The 20777-nt window shown below is 44.1% G+C and overlaps 1 protein-coding gene across 1 annotated transcript in view; it reads right to left on the bottom strand.

Moving 5' to 3' along the window:
- The window catches only part of SDK1 (sidekick cell adhesion molecule 1), a 385938-nt gene that overhangs the window by 35746 nt on the left and 329415 nt on the right, over positions 1–20777 (bottom strand). Inside the window, exons 33-35 of the mRNA XM_068207135.1 lie at positions 16757–16892; positions 14831–14890; positions 12725–12826 (exon numbers count right to left, since the gene is read on the bottom strand). Of these exons, the coding sequence (XP_068063236.1) occupies positions 12725–12826; positions 14831–14890; positions 16757–16892 (298 nt within the window). The remainder of the gene's footprint in view (positions 1–12724; positions 12827–14830; positions 14891–16756; positions 16893–20777) is intronic.

The following is a 20777-nucleotide window of genomic DNA, read 5'->3' as shown; positions in this document are numbered from 1 at the left end:
AGTGATAACTCTGCACCGACACACTCGCTGCCGGAGCTGCACTTTTGCTGGTGCGGCGGAGGAAAATTTGACGGGAGGAATGAAAAAAAAGTGCAGAAAAAACCATTTCTCTTCACTACTCCAGAGCCTCCACAAGATGCAAATTGTTTGGTTTTATGCCCTGTAAGTCTGTCCCTCTGTTCAACTTTCAAAGGCTGATGTGTCCCTCCTCCTCTAAGCACAGATTTCTTGTTGACAAGGGAGGGACAGCAGAAGAGTGCTGCTGATGCTTGATGTGGCTCTGTGCGAGAGCACGTTCGGTTAAGGGTGAAGTGAAACACTTCAAAAAGAAGGAAACACATCCCTGAAGACCCCACCTGTTTGCAGCCCCAAACCATTCCCTGAATATATGGATAGCCTGTGCCAATAAAAGCAAGTGCATTGTAAAGGTGAATTCAAAAGGCTTTTTACCTTCTAGGAATGCACTTCAAGATTACTGAGCTCGGAATTTTTCACGGCTGTTGAAAACTATAATACATAAAAAGCAAGGTTAGAGCTGTATACCTCACACTGCTTGAGGTGTTAGTGACATTATCAACTATAGCATGAGTGACACAGACCCCCGAGGGTCCAAACACAGCTCTTGGCAGGTGGAAAGCATTTCACTTTCTCTGAAAAAAAAATCTGTGTACTCATGAAGTTGAATTCTGTGCACGTATCCTGCCTTGGAATCTCATGCAGATATTTGTAAACATTTCTTTTCTTATCTGATTTCAATTTACCTTTGAGATTGTCTCCTTGAAACTCTCTCTCAGCCAAAACCTAAGGAGAAAGACTGAGCAGGTTGTGTAGTAATTAGTAACAAATAGTAACAAATATGCGCTGGGCGGCTGTTGGCAGGATCACGTAAAGACAGCAAACCTATCCAGAAACGTGGCAAGAGTGTCAAAATGAGCCCGTAAATAAAGTTACACATCTAAATCCACACTTAAACATATCACTGCCCTCATTTCCCAGCTGCACTGAGCAGCCTCTGCTCTCACTGCAGGCAATTTGAGCTTGCAAATGCTTCTAACCTTTAAAGAGAAGGTGCTTAAAATCCCCCGTGGCCTCCCTGCTCCAGAGCTCTGTGCTCTGCAGAAGGTTCACCTCAGCTCTTCTCACTAGGGATATTTGTTCTCTGGGCTGTGTGGCACCCAGAGCTCTCCATCAATATGGAGCTACTATTCCTTTTCCCAGTGACAATTGCCACGATGCTCTGTGGCACAGGTAGGCTACAAATCCTTGTGATTCACTGGGCAAACTTGATAACTGGTTTTGTGAAGCATTCCTCACTGCTCTTCTATCTGCTCCAGTTTCTGGGGAACAGAGGATTTGTCCTCTACTGGTTTTCTAATTGTTTCTGCAGTGGCAGTGTCACTGGCAGGACGCTCACAGACAAGTTTGGGACAAGATTTCCTGATACTCACATGCCATTTAAGTAAAGATTCAGGCCAAATATGAGGAGAAAAATGCAGTGAAAGAGACTGAAGGATTTCCTGTGCATCAGCTTGATCCCAAACAATCCCAAGCAAATGTCTGTTTTGTAAAGATCACTGATCCTTTTCTATCTAGCAAGTGTTTCCCCCAAGTTCTTCAAAGCATGACTTGGAAAACATGCCTGCCTTTATTCCCTAGTAGTCAATATGTTTGCATTTTGGTGTTAGCACCTAGAGGCCAGAATCTCATTGCATAATGTGCTGCATAAACACAGAACAAAGACACAGCTCCAGGCCCCCAAATCCTCTAATCTGTCTCCACATTACAATGGAGGGGTGGTTGCAGCATGTTCTGAGTATCAGCTGTAATTTTCACTACCCTAGTGATTAACAAGAAGGGAGAAGGAACAGCAGTATTCAGTTCAGTGTGTGCTGATGGTGAAATCTTGCACACCAGAGCTTCCAAAGTTTACACACTGATTCCTGGCACACACAGTCATGGAAAATAGGGGTTAAAGAGTTTGGAGAGGACTCAGGCATCATCGCCCTGGGTCACACTGGGATTAGCTTGCTGGTCAGATTTTCATGTAATCTCAATCACTGACTTCTTTCCAGATTCTGCTGTAATTCACACACAAACTCTGCCAGCACCTCACTACTTTAACAGCTCTTTAAATAGGGGTTTGTGTAACACCCATACTTTAAAAATAAAAATAAACAAAATAGGGATATCTATAATAGAACACTAACAAAATAACTCTTGTATTATTCTTTTTGATGCCTAAACCAAACCATCCTCACTATATGAAAGTTATATCTCTGCAGTGACATGGAGATTGTTGCTTCTTCAGCTGCAGCCACTGCCTTCAAGTCACAGTGTAGATAAGCAATAGTTTAGTGGATTCTAAAGCCAAACACAACACAACAAACAGAAGGCCACCAGATAAAGCAGTGATCAGCAGAACAGGCAAAGTGGGGTTTTCCTGCAGTACAGGCTTAGAGAAGAAATGTGAAGATGGTACCTCCCAGGAATGACCAAAAAGGTGGATCTGCAGATGTCTGCAGTCACTCCTTGCACGAAGGAAAAGTGGCATGACAGAAGAATATTCAGTGTTTATTGGCCATTTTCTTACAGAGTCCGGGAGAGAGTGGTGGGAGGATGGGAGCTTCCCCGAGCAGCAGAGCGTGGTGCCATCAGGAATGCTGCGTGAGTGATGCTGATTAGCTCAGTAACAATTAGTCAGTTGTGCTTCAAAACCAGCTACTGCAAAGCTGCTTTCCACTGTGACAGAGCAGCACAAGCTATATTTAGAATGTAAAACACACTTCCCACTAATTTCTGCCTGTTTTAGGTTGGGCTTCATCTTGTGATGGAAGTCGGTGCTTTTTCCAAGGGCTGAGATTTCTGTGGTTACTCAGATGTGTTTCAGAGGCACTAAGGGAGGACAGCCACATTCCAGGGATGTGGGTCTTAACCCCTCCAACACACTCCATTTGCTACTTGGGCTTGAGTGCTCCTGCCCTCTTACTGAGCAATTTGGCACCGACGCTGCCCTGCTGGGCTTGTGACACCCTGAGACATGAAATGAGTCTCAGCAAAGGAGCAATCTGGCCTCCCCATCGTTGAGATGTTCAACTGCATGGGAGGGGAGGCTAAAATAGCTGTAAAAGCCAGGTTTTAGTTGGGAATACTCCTTTCCAAGGGATGCTGATGTATGTGTTGATCTACACGGTGGCATAGAACAGTATAAGAGAAATTGAAACATCTCCTCATGTACCAGTGGAAGTGAACACAAGAAGAACTTGAAAAACATCTCTCTCACCTTCATGAATGCTGGAAAACAGAGCAAAAATGCAAAAAATAGACACAGAATAGAAAGACAAAAAATAGAAAAACCTATTTTAGTGGAGAAGAAAGGGTGAAGAGGAGAAAGAGAACAGCTGTCAGGATGAGAACTCTGGGAGTCTGGAACACCTGCAGGTGTTTTACTCTGTGCCATCTTGTCTGGGTAGGCAAACACTTGGCTCTCCTCTGTATACCACATTTAGTACAGTAGCTGTGTTTTGCCACATCAATTTTTTAAGGGTATTAAAGTAATGAAGAAACATAAATTAAAGCAGCTGCAAATGATCCCCAAATGTAACATCCCCAGCTTCTATGCTTAGCACTGGGAAGCTTCCCAATGTTGGCACAGGTATCTTCAGCACCTGTAGAGATACAGGAGGGAGGTGGTGGTGGAGGGAGGGAGAGAGGACATTCCTGCAAACTGAATTCCTGAAAATTGAAATGAAACAAGGACTAGAAGTGGAGTCTCTTTTCCATGGACACAGGTCGAGGGGCTTACCTGCCAGTGCCCTTTTTGAACTGAGGAGCCATTCTCATCCTGTTCCTCACCAGTTCTTCCAGTGGTGGTGAAAATGCTGTTGCTGTGATCCCTAATCTTTGAAAGGGGGTTTGGGTTTCCCACGTGAGTGAGCCATGTGCAATCTGGGAATTTCATCGGGCAGACATGATCTGGGTGATTAGAACCCCACAGAGGCAAACCTCACAGAGCAGTGCTGTGAAAGTGCCTGCAAACAAAAACTACACATTTTTCTTCTGCTGAATTCCAGAGTTCTACTTAGCAAACACAACCCTAGAACAGGCTATCACATTGCATACTGAGATTATCCATCAAGGAAGTGAGAGAGCCTGGCCCAAAAGCAAAGCCCTCACAGAACTGTCAGACTGCCTCTGGAAAGGGTGTACAGGTGGTTAAAACAAGAAGTGGGGGGAATAATAAAATGAGCTTTTCCCTCTATTTCTTTCATGTCAGTAAGGATATGATCACACACAGGCAGGCAGCCCATCAGGCAGCAGAGATGGGCCATGAGCAGGAACAGCAAGAGCCTGACAGGATTGGGTAGGCACGAAGCTGCAGGCTAAAACCCCCTCTCTCTTCCATCCACGCACATCAGGGATGGCTCCTGCAGCTCCCTCTCCCTCCCATCCGTGCACTTGGAGGTTTTCTCCACTGAAGAGCAGAAACAGTTGTGTAAGGAGAGCAGTGCCAGCTCTGGTGAGTGCAGGATTCACCCCCAGGAGGTGCTGAAGGTTGTTCAGGGGATGGTGAGGAGCTGCTGCATGTCTGATGCTCTCTTGTGTGCACTGGGAGCAGTACAGGAGGGGAAAGCACTGTCCTCCACTCTCTTTCCCTCTCTTACAAGTCTACCCACTAGAGAAGCAAAATTACTAATTTCAGATTATTTCCCCACACTCTCCAGGACCTCAAATTCCCCCTCCTCTATTTGTAGTCAGGTTCTGCTTATTATAATTTGTTAATGCCACATTTGAATATCATAATACCACAAGATCATGGCAGCTGACAAAAGCACCCACTTCACATCCACTAACAGCAATGGCAGCACCTAAAGTCTAATCCTTCTGCTTCAGTGCAGCCAAGAGAGCGTATCAAATAATCTCCCCTGGGTTTGCCATCTACCAAATGTCAAAAGCTATATCAGAAAAAAGTCAAAGGGCACAGGTGAGATCTGCCCCTGGAATAACCTTTCACTGTAGCTTTAATGCCAATTTGGGTAGCTGACCCCCACGAGGAATTAATTTAGGATTTACAGATTGCAGTGGTCAGGGAACGCCAGGGAGCCCACAGAAGACTGTGTTCTTGTGCTCCTGGGGAGAGAGAGATTACATTTAAATTTTCTTGACTCTCAGTGAGAGTTTTCTCTCTCTCTTTCTTTCTCCCTCTCTCTCTCTTTCTCTCTTTTTTCATCCCTGAGATCATTGCTGCAGTTTCACACCCCCTTTCCATCTCAGTGCCTGGACTGCTGCGGCCAAGTTATTTTACATTATTGTTAATTCATACTTTCTTAAGAAAAAAATTGCAACTTTTCTGTTTTCAGTCTATAACAGGCAACCTGAAAAGCCTCCAGTTCTGTGATTGACGACGGATACAGCAAACAGATGTCAGAGAAGTAAACCAACTGTGTTTCTCCACAGCTGGCTTCACAGCAAAGCTGTACAGAGGAGGCAAAGCCACGGGAGTTGAGACCCATATGAAAATACTTACAGCACAAATTTTGCTCACAAGTCCCAGGATGACTGCAAACAAGCAGAGCAGGACTGCACAATTAAGCAAAATAGGAATTTGGCTGCAAATATAACCCTTTAGTCAAAAGCACTCCAACTCCAGCCTGTGTCTGCAGGAGCATGAGTTATCAGCCAGGGGCTTCCCCACTTCTTTACCAGGGCAATTTCTGGTTGCCGATTGCTCATGTTTTTTGAAAGGCAGGTTAATTCCTCTGCTTTTAATGGAGTAGCTGTGCTGTTAGCTCAGGAAAGCTCTGCATCCACGATCAGGCTTCTCCCCGCTCTGCTCGGTGCAGGGATGTCCCTGCTCCGGGCTCTCGCAGCCCATGGAGCACTGCAGCAGAACAGCTCATTTGTCCTTCCCCTCCCACAGCTGCAGCACAAAGCCACGAGCTCTCATGATCAATTTGGGCACGGGGGCTTGCCCGTCTCGGGCTACAGTCGGCACCAAAAACTCAGCATCAAATGCTTGGGGTTGTGAGTTCATCATCAGAGCAAAACGCTGCCTGGCAATCACAGCCCAGCGCTCCCGGCCCTGCCACGGCCAGCGACCAGCGCATCAAAAACCGCGGATATTTTTGCTGGGACAGAAACATCTTTCCTACATTGAGACGTGATAAAAAGAGGCAATTAGACCGGAGCTAAGCAGGAGCTGCCGCACTGCATAAAGCATTGTGCTGTACCAAAGGCTGCTGATGACCAATATTAACAACTTAATGAGCTGTTAATGAGGCGCGCGTTCGGCTTTTACTTGCAGCATGAAAACATTGCAAATCATTTTAGGGAGCTTTGGACTGTCAATGGAGAATTAAAGATGTCAAATAAGCCCATCAAATCTATGTCTCAATCTGGACACTGCTTTCCAGTGCATTCGCTTAAAATTCCTTCTCCTATATGGTAGAATAACTTGCTTTGACAGCACTACGACTCTCAGACTTTGCTTCCTTCTGCCTTGACATTAGATTTCAGTCTCCAGAGAGCTGCAGGGATGTCTTTTTGACATGTTGACATTAAGGACACTTCTTCCACAGACTCACACTGCCACGGTTACTTTCTGTCTTGCCATTGTAAGAGCAGCTACCGAGCTAAGCTACCAAATCTGGAAGTCTAATTAGCAAAACCTTCACATCATCTGTAAACAGATTAAGAATATAAAATTACCCTTAAAAAATAGCCAGTTTGAGTAGGAAAGGGAGCCAAGCCTTACAGAGAAAATTCATTTCCATAACTCTCTAGCATTGTAACAATACCAGTAGCACACAAGCAGTGACTAATGCTCTAATGTGGGCACACTTTAGTTTGTTATTTTTTACAATAACCCTGCAGGATTAGATCCCACAGCCAAATGCTATCAACACTTCTGCTACCTCCAGTGGAGCTGCATTGAGGGGAACAACAAATCCAAACTGGACTTGCTGCAGACAAGCCCTTAGTTGAGCCCCTGTACATAGAGTGAACCTGGAGAAGTTTAAAATCCACCAAGAAACACTGATGGAATGTGCCTAGTGGCCAATCCTACTCTCAGAAATGGGATGCTGTTGGGATACAGGTGAATTGAATTCCAAGAGAAACTGGAAAGAGGTTACTTTCCCTGACCAACCAGGAAATGTCTCACCACTTATTTTTTTCCTTTCATCTTCCTACAGTTTGCCTTTCTTGCTCTGCTCTGACTTTACTCTGTCTTTTAGCACATTGTTGGAGAACATGACTTGCATCTTTAACTCCAAGCTGAGAGAAGACCTTCTTCCTTGGAGAGAAAGACACTGGGGACAGGATGGTAACCCTGTGTCACACCTGGAGCAAGGCATTCCCAGAATGACAGGGTAAAGCTCATCCACAACCAAGCATCACATTGGAACAGCTCTGCAGGTTCTTCAAATTTAAAGGCGAGGGGAAAAGGACAACCAGTTTTAACACCCTGCCATCCCCCAAAGTAGCCTCTTGCTGATGTCCAGAAGTGTCAGCAATTAAATGGCAAACACCCTTTTATTTCAAAGGCTTGTTGCTCTTAAAGTGCCAAAGTTGCCCTTTGTTTAAAGTTTGAGCACATGAAACCAATAATTCATTTACCAATCTATTTCCCAGCAGCTTCCCTCCATCCCCTTTTGTTTATCGAGGGAAGATACTGTCCCCTAGGCTGACAGGTTTTAGACTACTGCAATGTGAAATGGCCATGATAATCCTTCTCTTCCCTTCTCCAGTGGCATCTGGGAGGGCACTGCCCACCCAGCTCTTGCAGCTGTGCCAGCAGCAGCGTGCTGCTATCTGCACAGGCACAGCCAGCCCACGTGTCCCGCTGAGATAGGAGAGAGCAGCCACGGGCCGCGGCAGGGTGGAGGCTGCCAGCTCGGATGCGCTGGAATCTTGTCATTCCTCTCCAAGTCTGATACCAAGGAGGCACAGGGGACTCCAGACAGCATCTCCTCTGCTGTTTGGGGCAGGGGAGGAGATGAGGCTGCTGTGCTGTAAGAGAACGGGGGGCCCAGGCAGCGCTGAGGGACCCCCTTCTCCAGAAATGGACTGAGGTGACACCACCGGGGGAATCTGGAGTGCACACATAAAAGAGCGAGGCCTGAAGGAAGAGATTAAAGCACCCAAGGGCAAAGGAGCCTTGTCCTGCCAACCTTCCTTGCCTTCAGCACAAAGGGATGTTGCCCCAGCACAGATAACCAGGTAAGAAGGGACAAGAGCTCTGTGCTGGAAGCAGTTTGTAAAGGGGAGCCAAGTACTTGGAGTCAAGTCTTTGCTTCCTTACAAGGCTTCTTTGTCCTTATCATAGCTTGCTCTCTCAGTGTAGCCTTTTCTGTCCCAAACCTATTTCACTATTTTTAGTCTTGGAGCTTTTTTCCGGGTGGTTTCTGTTTCTGGCCTGTGAAATGCTGGAGATGGCCAGGCACCTCCAAGTGCTTCCCCTGACATTACTGGCAGAGCAGATCTTCCCTCCCTGTGTCAGCTACTGGTGAATAAAATAAAATTTGTGAAGTCCAGGAACACTTGTGGAGCTGCAGGCAGGAGGGCAGATGAAAATAATTGCACATAACAGGAAGAAATTTGGTTTGGTGTCTGCTAGCTTTGCACTAAGAGGTGGATTCAGCTTTTGAAGACAGAGGTAAGAAGCAGACATCACTGTCCCATTCCTGTTCTTTTCCAAGCTACAGTTCCACTTGGAAGAAAATGAGAGAGCCAGGTAATGTTCTCTGAAAGATGATGGTACAACCAAAGTTCAGTGGAGGACTTCTAAAAAAGGGATTTTTCTCCCAGCTCTTTTTACTCCTTGCCTTTCCCATTACAGAACCAGCTCTCAGAGATCATCATTAAAAAGAACAACAACAACAACCCGGCCTCATCAGTTCTTGTGAATTCTGAAGGTCACCAATGTCACCATCAGTTATAATGACACACATCACTCCCCTCTTCACACAAATGGATTTATAACCTGTTTAAAGGCTGATGTCTCTTGAAGCACTTCACCCCTTCTGCCACCCTCTCTCTACACACACTCACTCTACTCCAGCAACAGCTGCTGGAAGAAATGATGAATTCCATTACTTTGCAGTATATGGGAGAATCATTGAAGGCTGCAGGCTCGTTAGCACAGGATTTGTATTGCCACATTTTACTTTATTCACCTTCCCAAATTAGGTGAAGCACGTCTGGCCCAAACCTGTGATTTTCTGTTTAATTAAAATGCAGGCAGTGGAGTCTCCCGAACTCCAGAGCCCCCCACACAATCAGGTAGTGACAGCAACCTGGTAGAATAATGCTCTTGATATAGTGGCTGCTCTAACAGAGTCTTAATTTCAGTGGAGCAGAACAGCACCTCTGGTAGCAGCTGCGTTTTGGGCTGGGATGAATATCAGTACCCAGCCTCTCGCTGAACACTCACTGCCTCCCCAATCAGAGCCAGCATCCCTGACAGCTGAACTGTTAAATGAATTAACAAGGCGAAAAGGGGGCTTGCCAGCGGGGCTGCGACTCCCTTCCTAATTTCTGCAAGTGGTGGCTTTCAATTTTTCTGTCATTTGTCAGGAGATGCACATGGTTCTCTAATGAGCAGGGCAGAGCTGCAGCCAGCTCTGAAAAGGCAGTGTTAGAGGATCTTCTGGGCCTTGGAGGAGAGGGATGCAGATGCTTGAGGCAGGTGGGGGAAGGACACGGGCTCTGCTCAGACTGAACAGGCAGCACATCCTTCCCAGCTGTGCTGAGCTCAAGGACTCCCAGCCCACCCTCCCATCTTGGGGAAGAACTGCTCTCCACACCAGTGAGTTTTGCCAATATCCAGGCAGAACTCAAAAGGAAGCCTTTCATCTTATGGGCTACTCAAAAAAGGAAAAGCATTTCCTGCACCAGTAGAATAAAATAAAAAACCCACCACCAAAAAAAACCCTAAAGATCCAAACCACTGGCATCCAGCTTTCCTGTTCACCATGCAAGTTGGGCCACAGAGGCCTTTTAGTCATGGCTGGCCCATTGTTCTCTCCCAGAATTTCCACCTGCCCATTAGTCAGAGGCAGGGAAGACCTGCTCAGGCTGCCCAAGGGGGCAGTTGGCTGAAACACAGCTCAAGAGCACTCCAGGGCTGGAGAGAAACTCCCCATTTGAGTATATTTTGCTCATTTAATTGGCAAAACTTGAAGAAGGTTGGTTTTAGTGGTTTTTTTTTCCCCACAAGCTTTTCAGGTGGTTCCATTACCTACTGGAACTTTTACTGCAAAAATCCTGGTGTGATCATAGGGAAATTTTTAAATCTAACAGGAGAGAGCACAAGAGGGAAGGAAGGAATCACAGGCACTCCTCCTTCTGCATCACTCTGTAGAAGCTGAACAGCACAACCAACAGCAACATGAACACCCAACAGAAATGGGTGTTCTGACTGAGCTGGCCTAAGCCCAGCACATTTCCCCAGAGGCACAAAGGGTTTATATCCCTTTTTATGAGCCAGAGAGGGATGCTCTCCCCTCTCCCAGAATTACTGCAATGCTTAGGGCAGAACGAGGCCCCGTTTAACAGCACTGAGACAAGCGCTACCTAAGAGCTTCAGCCCAGGGACTGGCCACCTTCACTCACTTTTTGCCCAGTGCTGTGCCTGTGTCAGCACTTGTTTATTGGGAAGCTTTTCTCAGTTTTTAACCTGGATGCCCCATTGCTGGAGCTGAGCAGAACTCATTTTTTTCCAGCTTGCTGCTTAACTGCCTTTACCGTGGGTAAGAACATTGAGCAAACAATAACAGCAAAAACCTTGTATTTCCACAGCACACTTTAACTCAAAGGTGTCACAAATCAATTTAAAACTTAAATTGCAATACCATCTCCAATCACTTTACTCACAGTATAAATCACAGCCAGTTCTGGAGGTGGAAGAGGCAGTTATATAACAAAGTGTAATAACTTCACACAACAAGAGTGAAAATCGGCAGGAAGATCCTACATTCATCATCTCTGCTGTGTGAACCTGGATGGTCCCTTTCCAGAGGTAAATCCAGGAACTCTAAAGCAACAGCCAAGTCACACTCTACAACTTCAGACACATCAGTCCTGCCTGGCAAAGGAGGCCTCCTGGATAGCACAGAATCATGGAATGGTTTGAGTTGGAAGGGATCTTAAAGCTCATCTAATTCCAGCCCCCCTTCCTTCAGACACTCAGGGGTCCTGTAATTATCTCAGTGTCCTCTCAAGTCTGTCTCCTTTCACTGCCTTGTTCCCTGAGTTATGATAGGAAGATCTGGACTGTGGGATTAAGAGACACAAAATAACAGCATTTCCTTGTTTTCCCCAGCTGATTTCCCATGCTGTGTACATGTGTATAAGTGCATGTGCTGGCTCCATTTGCAGCAGTGAGATACTTAGCTCTGAAACAAAAATGTCTTTTGAAGCCAGATACAGTTGGCTCCACCTGGGACTTTCTTTGCTGCAGTTGCAGAAGTAAGTTGGAGCAGCAGCAAACTAGAAAAAATGTAAATACTGCCAGCTGTCTCTCCAGGCCAACGCTGCTCTGATTAATTTATGATGTTTTCAAAGAAAGATGGTGAATGTTGCACCATATTTGAAATGAAAAGGTTAAGCAGAGTTTAAAAAAATGTGCAGTAGACTTCTTAAAAAAAGGTGCTTTGCTTAGTTTTGAGCAATAGAATGTTTAATGAGTAAAAATGAAATGAATTAGTGCTGGCTTTGATAGCTCCTCCATGCCACAGCCCCAAGACACAGAACAAAGTGCATTCAGCTCTGTTGCTGGGCCAGGCAATGGGAGGGTCGAGCTGCCTCCCCTTGTTCTGAGCTTCAAATGCTGCTGCTGCACAAATGGAGACCAGAACTAACGAGGATTTCAGAGCCAGCCTCCCTCCAGCTGGGATCACCATAACTGCAGGAGGGCAGCAGCTATTCCAGTCCGGCCCTTCCCAGCTGGAATTTCTGGGGGCACAGACTGGCTGGGGCCTATCTGGGCTCTCACAAACCACCCATTTCTCAAGGCATTCACAGAAGCATCTGCTCAACTCTTCTGTCCTGATTTCCACCTCCAGCCTTCCAGTGGAGGGAAGGATCTTTTTTGATCATTTGATCAAAAAGGACTCAGGCACCAGATCCAGAGCAAAGGCTTGAACAGTGCCACTGACTGGGGCTGGGTGCAGGGACCATCTGCACGTTCTGGGAGCACCCAACCCCTGCCTCCAAAACCAGCATTAAACCAGACATGGCATCTTCTTGCTTCAAGAGCACAAAAACACTGCCAAGTGTGGTGCCAGGCAATGTTTCTACACAGAGAGTTATAAAATAAAAGGATCAGTGTTCTGAGTCTCCCTTGTTTTGTAGTTTTGTTTCTTTTCCCTTGTGGCTTTCCTGTGCTCCACTTTTCACTTCTTTAACTCGAGTCAATTTTTCCCTCAAGCTAATTTGGTATGAACAGTCATCCTCCTGCAACTCCAAAAATATTTCCTCTTCTTTCTTTCAAATGTCCTTTCTTTCCTCCTTCCTGCAGACCAACTGGTTTTCCAATGGCAAGAAACTGCCAGTGCCTATTCCAGGAGAGAGGGCAACAAAAAACTGTCAGCAATAATGACTGGGGAACTTTTCAAATAATCCCTTTCCTGGGCAATTATTGATCATTATCTGGAGAACACTACAACATGCTGATATTAAAAAAAAACAAATAAAGAAGAAATCAACTGATTTTCTTTTCACCTACCTGCTTCACCCACAAACACTTCCACTGGTGTGCTGGTAGGGCTCTCACCAATGACATTATATGCTGTCATTAGTACTTCGTATCTCTTGTATTTCTTCAATTCTGCAAAAGTAAAATATTACATATTAATATTATATATTATGATTTATAATGTATTACAGCTATCTTTCAGACTCCAACACCTCTTTATCTCCAGACTTGTCTCTCAGAATATAACAGTGGCAATAGAACAGTACAATAGTGCAATGTCTACTTCAAGCCTTCCTGAATTCACACTTCACAACAGTTTTTGCATCATTTTCAAAGATATTTGTGATGAAATGGCAGGATTTTCCAGAGCTTCCTCAGAGTGTCACTCCAGTAAGAGGAATAACAATTTCTCTCAATTTCTTACGGATAACCAACCAGAGGAACATCTCTAGGTCATTCTTAAGTACAGAAAATGGCAGGATTTGGCTTTGAATGCCACCATAAGGTTTCATTTTGATCTGCACTGGTAGGAAAGAGCCTGCCTAGCCTTTGCCTAATCCCTGGAATGCTCATTTTGGGGGGCATTTGGCAACTGCACTGCTGTAGAACAGCTGAAGCAGGTGCAGAGGGAGAGCTGCAGTGTGGAATCTGGAGTCCCCTTCCAGGTACTCCACAGGGATCTTCTCCAACGTGACCACAGCCCAACCATCAATCACAATGAGAAAGGAGAATTTGAAGGCTGGACTCCATTTGGCCACCAGGCAACAAATTTCTTTGCTGACACAGAGAAACTACTCTGACAGATGAGGCAGGAGAGTGAGAGAAGCGTGAAAAAATCTAAAAACCCCAATTGTTTGTGGGTAATTAACAGATGCAACGAGGGTGGAGCAGAATCACATCAACGTCATTAAGGGAGGCAGCGCCTGAGCAGTTTCAGATTTTGCATTTTCAGGATGAAAGAATCAATCCTAACAGATATATTTATCATCCACAATACTTAACAGGGAAATTAGAGTAAGAGAGCAATCAATAATATAAATTGCTCTATTTAAATGAGCATTGAATTAAGACACGCATGGCCAGAGGTCCAAATTTCTCCCTTTGCCAATAATTTTTCCTGCTATCTATGAATCAGAGTCCCCTTAACACGGGGGCTGACAGTGTGCCATCGGTTTGGTAAGGTTCAAAAAGCTTAATTAGGCAAATTTGTCTAATTTCAGTGTCACAGAACCGTTTATCCATGTTGTGTTCCAATATCTGACGGTGACTTCAGCATCATTCCCCAGTCTCTGGCATACTGTAAATTATACCTAATATATCCCCAATTTTTTAAATGTCATATCACTAACTTTGGATGGACTGCAAAAGATGGAGCAGGCAAATCAGAAATAACAGTGCCGAGCTCATAAACCAGCAAGAGTAAGATACACACATATAGTACTGGGCAGCTTGCACAGGGAAACTGTTTTTTCTGCCATGAGAAGTCACAAGGGAGATTTTAGTGTTAACTGGATGTGGAAGAAAATGGAACATGAGAGTTCATGCATGCAACTTTCAGTGGAGATCGGGCTTCATTTTTTCTTTTTTTTAGTCCATCACAATCTGTGACTCAAAAGCCTTGGGCAAAACCTATCTAGTGAACCATCAGCACCACAAAGCAACTTGCCTTTTAACTCTGTCGAATGTTATTTTATTTATTTCCAATTGAAAACACCTCTGGAGATGCACATAAATTCATTGGGCCCTTTCTAAATTGGCCTCGTACTCCATGGAATGTTCAAACATAGCAATGCTTGAATCATAGGACTAATGATGTGATACAGCTAAACTCAGATGGACTGCAGAATATGTAGCAAGTGAATCAAAATTCATGTAGCATCAGTAATACTGGGTTGTTACAGTCACTAATGTTTTACCTTCCCAGCAGCCACATTTTTACAACAGCTACCTACTTGCATCATCGATGTCTCTGGGTGTAGGGGAAGCAAAGGCTTAAAGAAAAAGAAACTGGAGAAAGCCAGAGTGTTTAATCTGTGTTGATTTCTGCTGGATCTACAGAGGAGAGCCACAGGAGTTTGCCCATGGTATATTTTGAACCATTACAAAGAGTCTCAACTGAAGGCAGTGTGCACTTACGTGTTAATTCATACGTCGTTAATGCAGAGCTGCTGTTCACTGTCTTGAAGCTGCTTTGGGCTATTCAGGGTAAGCAAAGCAGAAAGCTTGTTACAGTGCAAGGAAATAGTTATTGCAAATGATGTACAGCAGAGACAGAGGCAAATGAGGCAGCACACCCATACACAGTTTAAGCTTTAGGAATATACCTTGAAGGGCAATAAAATCACATCACTCTCTGGTAACACATCGAGAGCATCTCGCCCACATGGGGCTGCTTCATTTCCTCCTCAAACAGAGAACTCACAAATACACAACACAAAGATGTTCTGGCTTTTAGATTAAATAGGACAAATGAGTAAAAATGAAATGATTTCTAGGGGTGAAAGTTCTCAGTGGTGCATTACATCCTGATTTCTTGAGATGCAAAATTCAAAACCTGAGGAGCTGCAGAGTGCTGAGCTGGAAGGTGGACCACAAAATGAACACTTACATCAGGGCAGGACCTGTTTCTTTGGGTGTGAATTTGATTTCCCACAGCTTCACTTACAGAATTCAAGATTCCTGCTGTGAGTGAATTGTAATAATATGCTAAGCTGTGCAAAACTGTGGGTCAGTGAGGAACAGAGGTGTTCTAAGGTGAGACTTATGAGGAGAAAGAGGGAAATTTATCTTAAAATACATTTGTCTCCACCCCTTGCTCTGTCTCTTGACTCCCTGGAGAGGTACAGCTTGTTTTTTCTCCTCTACAGTAATTAGGAACATTGCTGCAGGGCCAGACAAGAAGAGGGAAAAGACAAAACTGGTTGGTTTCACAGGCTCCCTGTCTTGAGAGAGCATCCAAATTCATTAATTCATAAAGTACACTGTCAGTCATTCAATTTTTATCTGAGAAAAGCCCTTCTGCATTCCTACACCTACAAGAGCTTTACATCTCTGTCCTGGTCAAGCTGCTCAGTCTGAGAAGTCTCATTAACTCTGACCACGTAAGTGAGGTCAGAGTTAGGTGCTTACTTTATATTTAAAGCACCCACTTATCCACACCCACATTAAAATTCACTCTTGCTTTTGTAGAAATCACTTCTATGGGTTCAGGAAAGCATGGCAGATGATATAAGATATTAAAATAGTCTCACTGAACCCTATTCTGCTGCTCATGGAGTATTATCTTATTCTGAATATTCCAGTGACATCGAAGAGGACAAAAGCTGGTCCCTACATGAGCACATCTCATTGATGGACCTTATTTCTCAAGCTACTGAGTGTTCACATGTCTACCTCACATCATCTTATTCTGCCTATTCTTCCCTCTGATTCTCTTTCTAGCCTTTATCTAAAAAGCCTTTTCATTTGTTTCTATTATTCCACTCCCTCTCCACTTGCTTTCCATGTGAGCCAAAAATCCCAGTGACTAAAATGGAAAAGAGACACCTAAAAATTCTTGCTCATCATTGCTATTTTCTTTTAAAATGTGGACAAGCACTTTGAAATTATAAAAATTCTATTTTAAAATTCTCCTCAGCTGTTTCCCTCATACTGTAAGAAGAAAAACAAAACGTCAATTATAAAAACTATTGCAAAAAACAGCAAGAAAGGAAAAAATTGCCAGCTGAGGAAAATGAAGTGTCTCTCGTCTGAAAGCAGAACAAAGTGTACCAGGGTAATTATGAAGTGGAGGTAGGGGGAAGCAGGAAATCAGAGGGTACGTGAGGGACAGACCATCAATTCCAGCATGCTGGCAGAGATCAGCACAGACCATTACAACGCTGATCACACTGAAGTCACTTGCATTTTCCAGCATCTTCAGGCTGATTGTGTAAAACCTGAATTATTCCCAGCTCTCTTGGACTTACATTTCATTTCCACGGGGTAAGAGGGGGGTGCAGTGCCTGGTGTAATGACAGATTACCATTGTGAGATATTTTAAGGTCCAAACCACAGGCTTACGTGTGAGCTCTGCTCTCAGAGCTGAGGGGTTCTGGATGTTTTTGGATTCTGTCCCAGGCCTGGCGTCGTAATCCAGCTCCCGGTAGTAGATGCGGTATCCCAGCAGGAGCCCGTTCACACTCTCCACCTTGGGGGGCTGAAAAACACCCACGTGAAGAACAGGCTCGTTAGGATGGGCATGGCAACAGACATCCATCACCAGGGGCAGAGGCTCTGTGCTCTGCTGAAAACAGACATTAATAAAGCACTGGGTTGAAGCTTGTGTGGTTTGAAAAGCACAATTAAAGGCAACTTTGAGGATTTTGCTCAGCTGTGGCCATTGCAAAAGGTTCTTGACTGAAAAATCCACACAATGAATCAAGCTCCTTTCCTTTTTGGCCCACAGAAACCTGGGTGAGATGAAAAGCCTTCCACCAACCATGGAACAGCCAAATGGTGTTTCACTGCTTCCAAAAGGAAATGAATTATTTTGTCACAGACAGAATTTCTTCCTTTTCCTTGGGGACTGATCACAGGACAGTCTTCATTTGGCTTCATTATTTCACTGAAAGACTGATGATCAAATAAAAAAGGAAAATAAAAAGGAATAATAAAAATTGTTCTGGCTTTGATTAGGAAGACAAAACTAGGTCTAATAACAACTTCATACAGGCATTTATAGAGAAGTTACAGTGCGATGGGCTCTGGTGTGGGCACAGAGGAAAACTAAGGGCTCCTCCATAACAGCTCAGAGCAGTTTGGCACATACAGCCATGAGATGGCTCAAATATGAGTTTTTCTCTTTCAGCATCATGTTGGGAGATGCTCAAAGACAAAACACCTCAGCAAGGCTTCTCCAGCAGCCCATCACATCCTCCTTCAGCTACAGATACACATCTGGCACACTGAAAAGGAGATTTGTATCTGAGTGCCTTGCTTAGGTAGAGACAAGCAAAGGGATTCCTCATGTTTTGGAAAAAAAATTACTTTCCTGAGTCTAATGGACGATAAGAACTGCACAGAAGAGATGCCTTGAGCCATTTATCTTCTAAAGATTCTTTAACTGAAATTTAGGGGGCTGAAAGTATAAATGAAAAGTATTTTAATGATAATCTTGCCTTTAATCCAGAAAGATCCCTACCAGCCTTGAGAATTTACTAAGGAAAAGCATTGTGTAAAAATTAACTGCTGGTGTGAAACACCGTCACAATGGAAGGTAACGCTCCATGCAATTTTAATGAAGAAAGTAAGGACATCTTGATAGAAAGGAGGAAGATTTTTGGTATTTCTGCTTCCAGAAATGACATGAATTTTCCATTACTCCATTACAATGGCAAGAGGAGGGAGAGGATTGTCCTGTCTCAGTGCCAAGGACCTTGCTTTGGGTGAGGGCTGAAGGAATCAAGTAGAAAGACTGCAGTTCATAGAAACTAAAAAAGGAAATTACATGAATTAGAGTATAAGGAAACTACACAGCCACCAGGAGAAGGAGCACAACCTGCTCCAGGAGGAAACTGCCTTCTTTTGCAGCTGTCCTACACAGAGCCTGCTGAAAGCAACCCAAACCCTCCCAATATTTCACTTGCTCTGGCTGGTGGAGATCTCTTATTCGTCACTTCATGCTCATCATTGTGCTCCATCTGCTCTCACTGTTACTTGGCATCTGCAGTAGAGAACGATGCTGTGGATACAGGATTGTGAGGGACCTCGAGGATCATCGGGGCTGGGAGCTCCCCACTGCAGAACCCCACCTGATGAAGGCTTCTTTCACAGACAGAACAACCTCCACCAGAAATGGAGCTGATTCTTCAGCCTCCCAGTATTCCTGTTGGAAGCTGTTCCCAGCCTCAAGTGAGAAGCCTTCATTTAATTTCTAATCTAAATAATTCATAGCCAGTTTCTAACCATTTGTTCCTGTGCTAACATTGCCTTTTGGGTTAAATTGTTCTTCTCCCTGTGGGGTGTTTACTCCTGTGATGTATTTTAGAAAGGGCAATCAGATTCCCTCTATGACTGCATTTTACAAGGCAAATAAATCAAGCTTTCCTACAACAGTCTTTTGTAGTCTCAGGCTGAGAGCCCCTTGTCCAAGGGACTAAGAAAATAGACCAAATAAAGTGCCAGGTTTCTCCAGGGCTGCCCCATGGTGTTACTGCTCATGGACCAGCTGAAACTCTCCTGTGCAAGGAGATGAGATGGGGTTACTGGAAATGATCAGTATCTCTCTCCTGATATTTTCTTTTTTATTTTCCAATCTTTTGACTTTCTGTTTTCTGTATTACACTGAAGTTACTTTAGCCCTGATGGTGCCCTTGCAGAGAAGGGCTCCCCAGCACAGCAGTGTCCTTGCCTTCCTATGACTTTCCCTATTTTAATTACTAATAAGCTTTTTTTTTTTTTTAATTTAGGAAAAAAAAAAGTTGAAGTGGACTATCCTGCATAACTCTAAAAGGAAAACCCTGCTGAAGCTGAGGAGGAGACTGTGACTCCCTGCTCTGCCATGTAACTACCTAACAAGTAAAGCTTAATTTCTCATGACCCAACACCGATCTTACTGTTTTCTTATAAAACAATATATAAAAATAAAACACTGTTTTCTTATGCTATCATGTGATTCTCCATTTTTTCCTTCCTTGAGATTTAGGACAGGAAAGCACAGAAAATAAATAGCTTGTAAACTGTCACTCTTTTTGGCATGGAAATGATGATTCTTTCCTGGAAAGGGTACTCTGCTAAAAGGTCAGGTCTTCCCCTTCCTATCTGTCTTCTGTGGACAAAACTCTGCTTTTGATGTAATGGATTATTTAGGATTTTGTAGAAAGGCCTGGGGGATCTGCTGAAATAGGTAAAATTGTTATGAGTGGCAGCCCATAATGTTGTACAGAAGTAAGAGAAACATCTTTGTGCTGTTTCTAAAGAGAAATAAATAAATAAAGACTGAAATGTAAGTTTGAATAACTGTTATCTCTAAGGCAGAAGCAGAACAGTACATGATCCTGATGTTACGTGTAACATCCTCCAGAACATTTGAAGAAACCCTGCATTATTGATACAACAGACCTCACTCAAAATTACTTATTTTCTTCCTCCTTTAAATTTAAAAATAATGGACTGATTGGACCAAGCAGCTGAAAGCCCAGATAGTGCATCGAGAATTTGTTTTGTGAATTATTAACACAGCTCAAAGTTAAAAATTTAGCTTTGCTTGGAAATCCACTCTCCCATTTAGCTTGACTGCTGTTTTCAGTTTACATTATTTCTTAGACACTGCTGTGAAACTTCCTCTTAATTGGAGGCTATTGTGGGACTTCAAGATTTTTGTTTATTTGAAAAATATAGTACGGTTGAATTACCAGGACCTATTAATATACATGTGGTAATGACATATAATCACCCACAACTCCCTTGAGATGGCTCTGGCACAACAACCCCATTTCACTTTCATGAAATGAAAAGCATCCAATTACCTAAACAACCACCTATTTCACATTAACTACACACCAGTAATCAGTCAGCTGGGGGAAGGTTTATTTCTGTGGTCCATCGTGCCTCACATCCTCTTTGTCCTCTCTTTCTGCTCTTTTTTCCTCTTTGCTGGGGGCTCTTGTTGTAGGTGGGGAGGTAGATTTGCATCTCTCCACAATTCTTTTGGTAAAACTGCTCAACATGTCTCCTATTTGCTCGACATGCTGTAAGCAATGGTGCTGCTCAGGATTATGCTGTGTGAGCTGGGGCCAGGCACCCAGCAGCACAGCCAGGCAGATTTTCAAGTGCTGCTGCACACCAATAAACACACCCTCATCCACATCTTTTTATTCCAAAAATGCAAGGAGTCCCATCTGTACTGTAAATGCATATGTACATTTTTCACTACCATGCAATCTGTCCAAAGTCATCTTTATGATGTGTGGGGGGCATTGTGTGGGGAGCAGGGTGGGCAGAGGCTTTCCAGGATGGGTTATGGATAATGTGCAGTACCCCACTGGGGTCCCTCTAGTAATGCCCACTCTGCAAAAAGAAACCTCAGGCACTGGATCACAAA

This window comes from Anomalospiza imberbis, chromosome 16 (assembly GCF_031753505.1).
Source record: "Anomalospiza imberbis isolate Cuckoo-Finch-1a 21T00152 chromosome 16, ASM3175350v1, whole genome shotgun sequence".
Taxonomy (NCBI): Eukaryota; Metazoa; Chordata; class Aves; order Passeriformes; family Viduidae; genus Anomalospiza; species Anomalospiza imberbis.
Note: the sequence above shows the minus strand (reverse complement) of the source record. Positions and strands in the feature narration are given on the sequence as shown.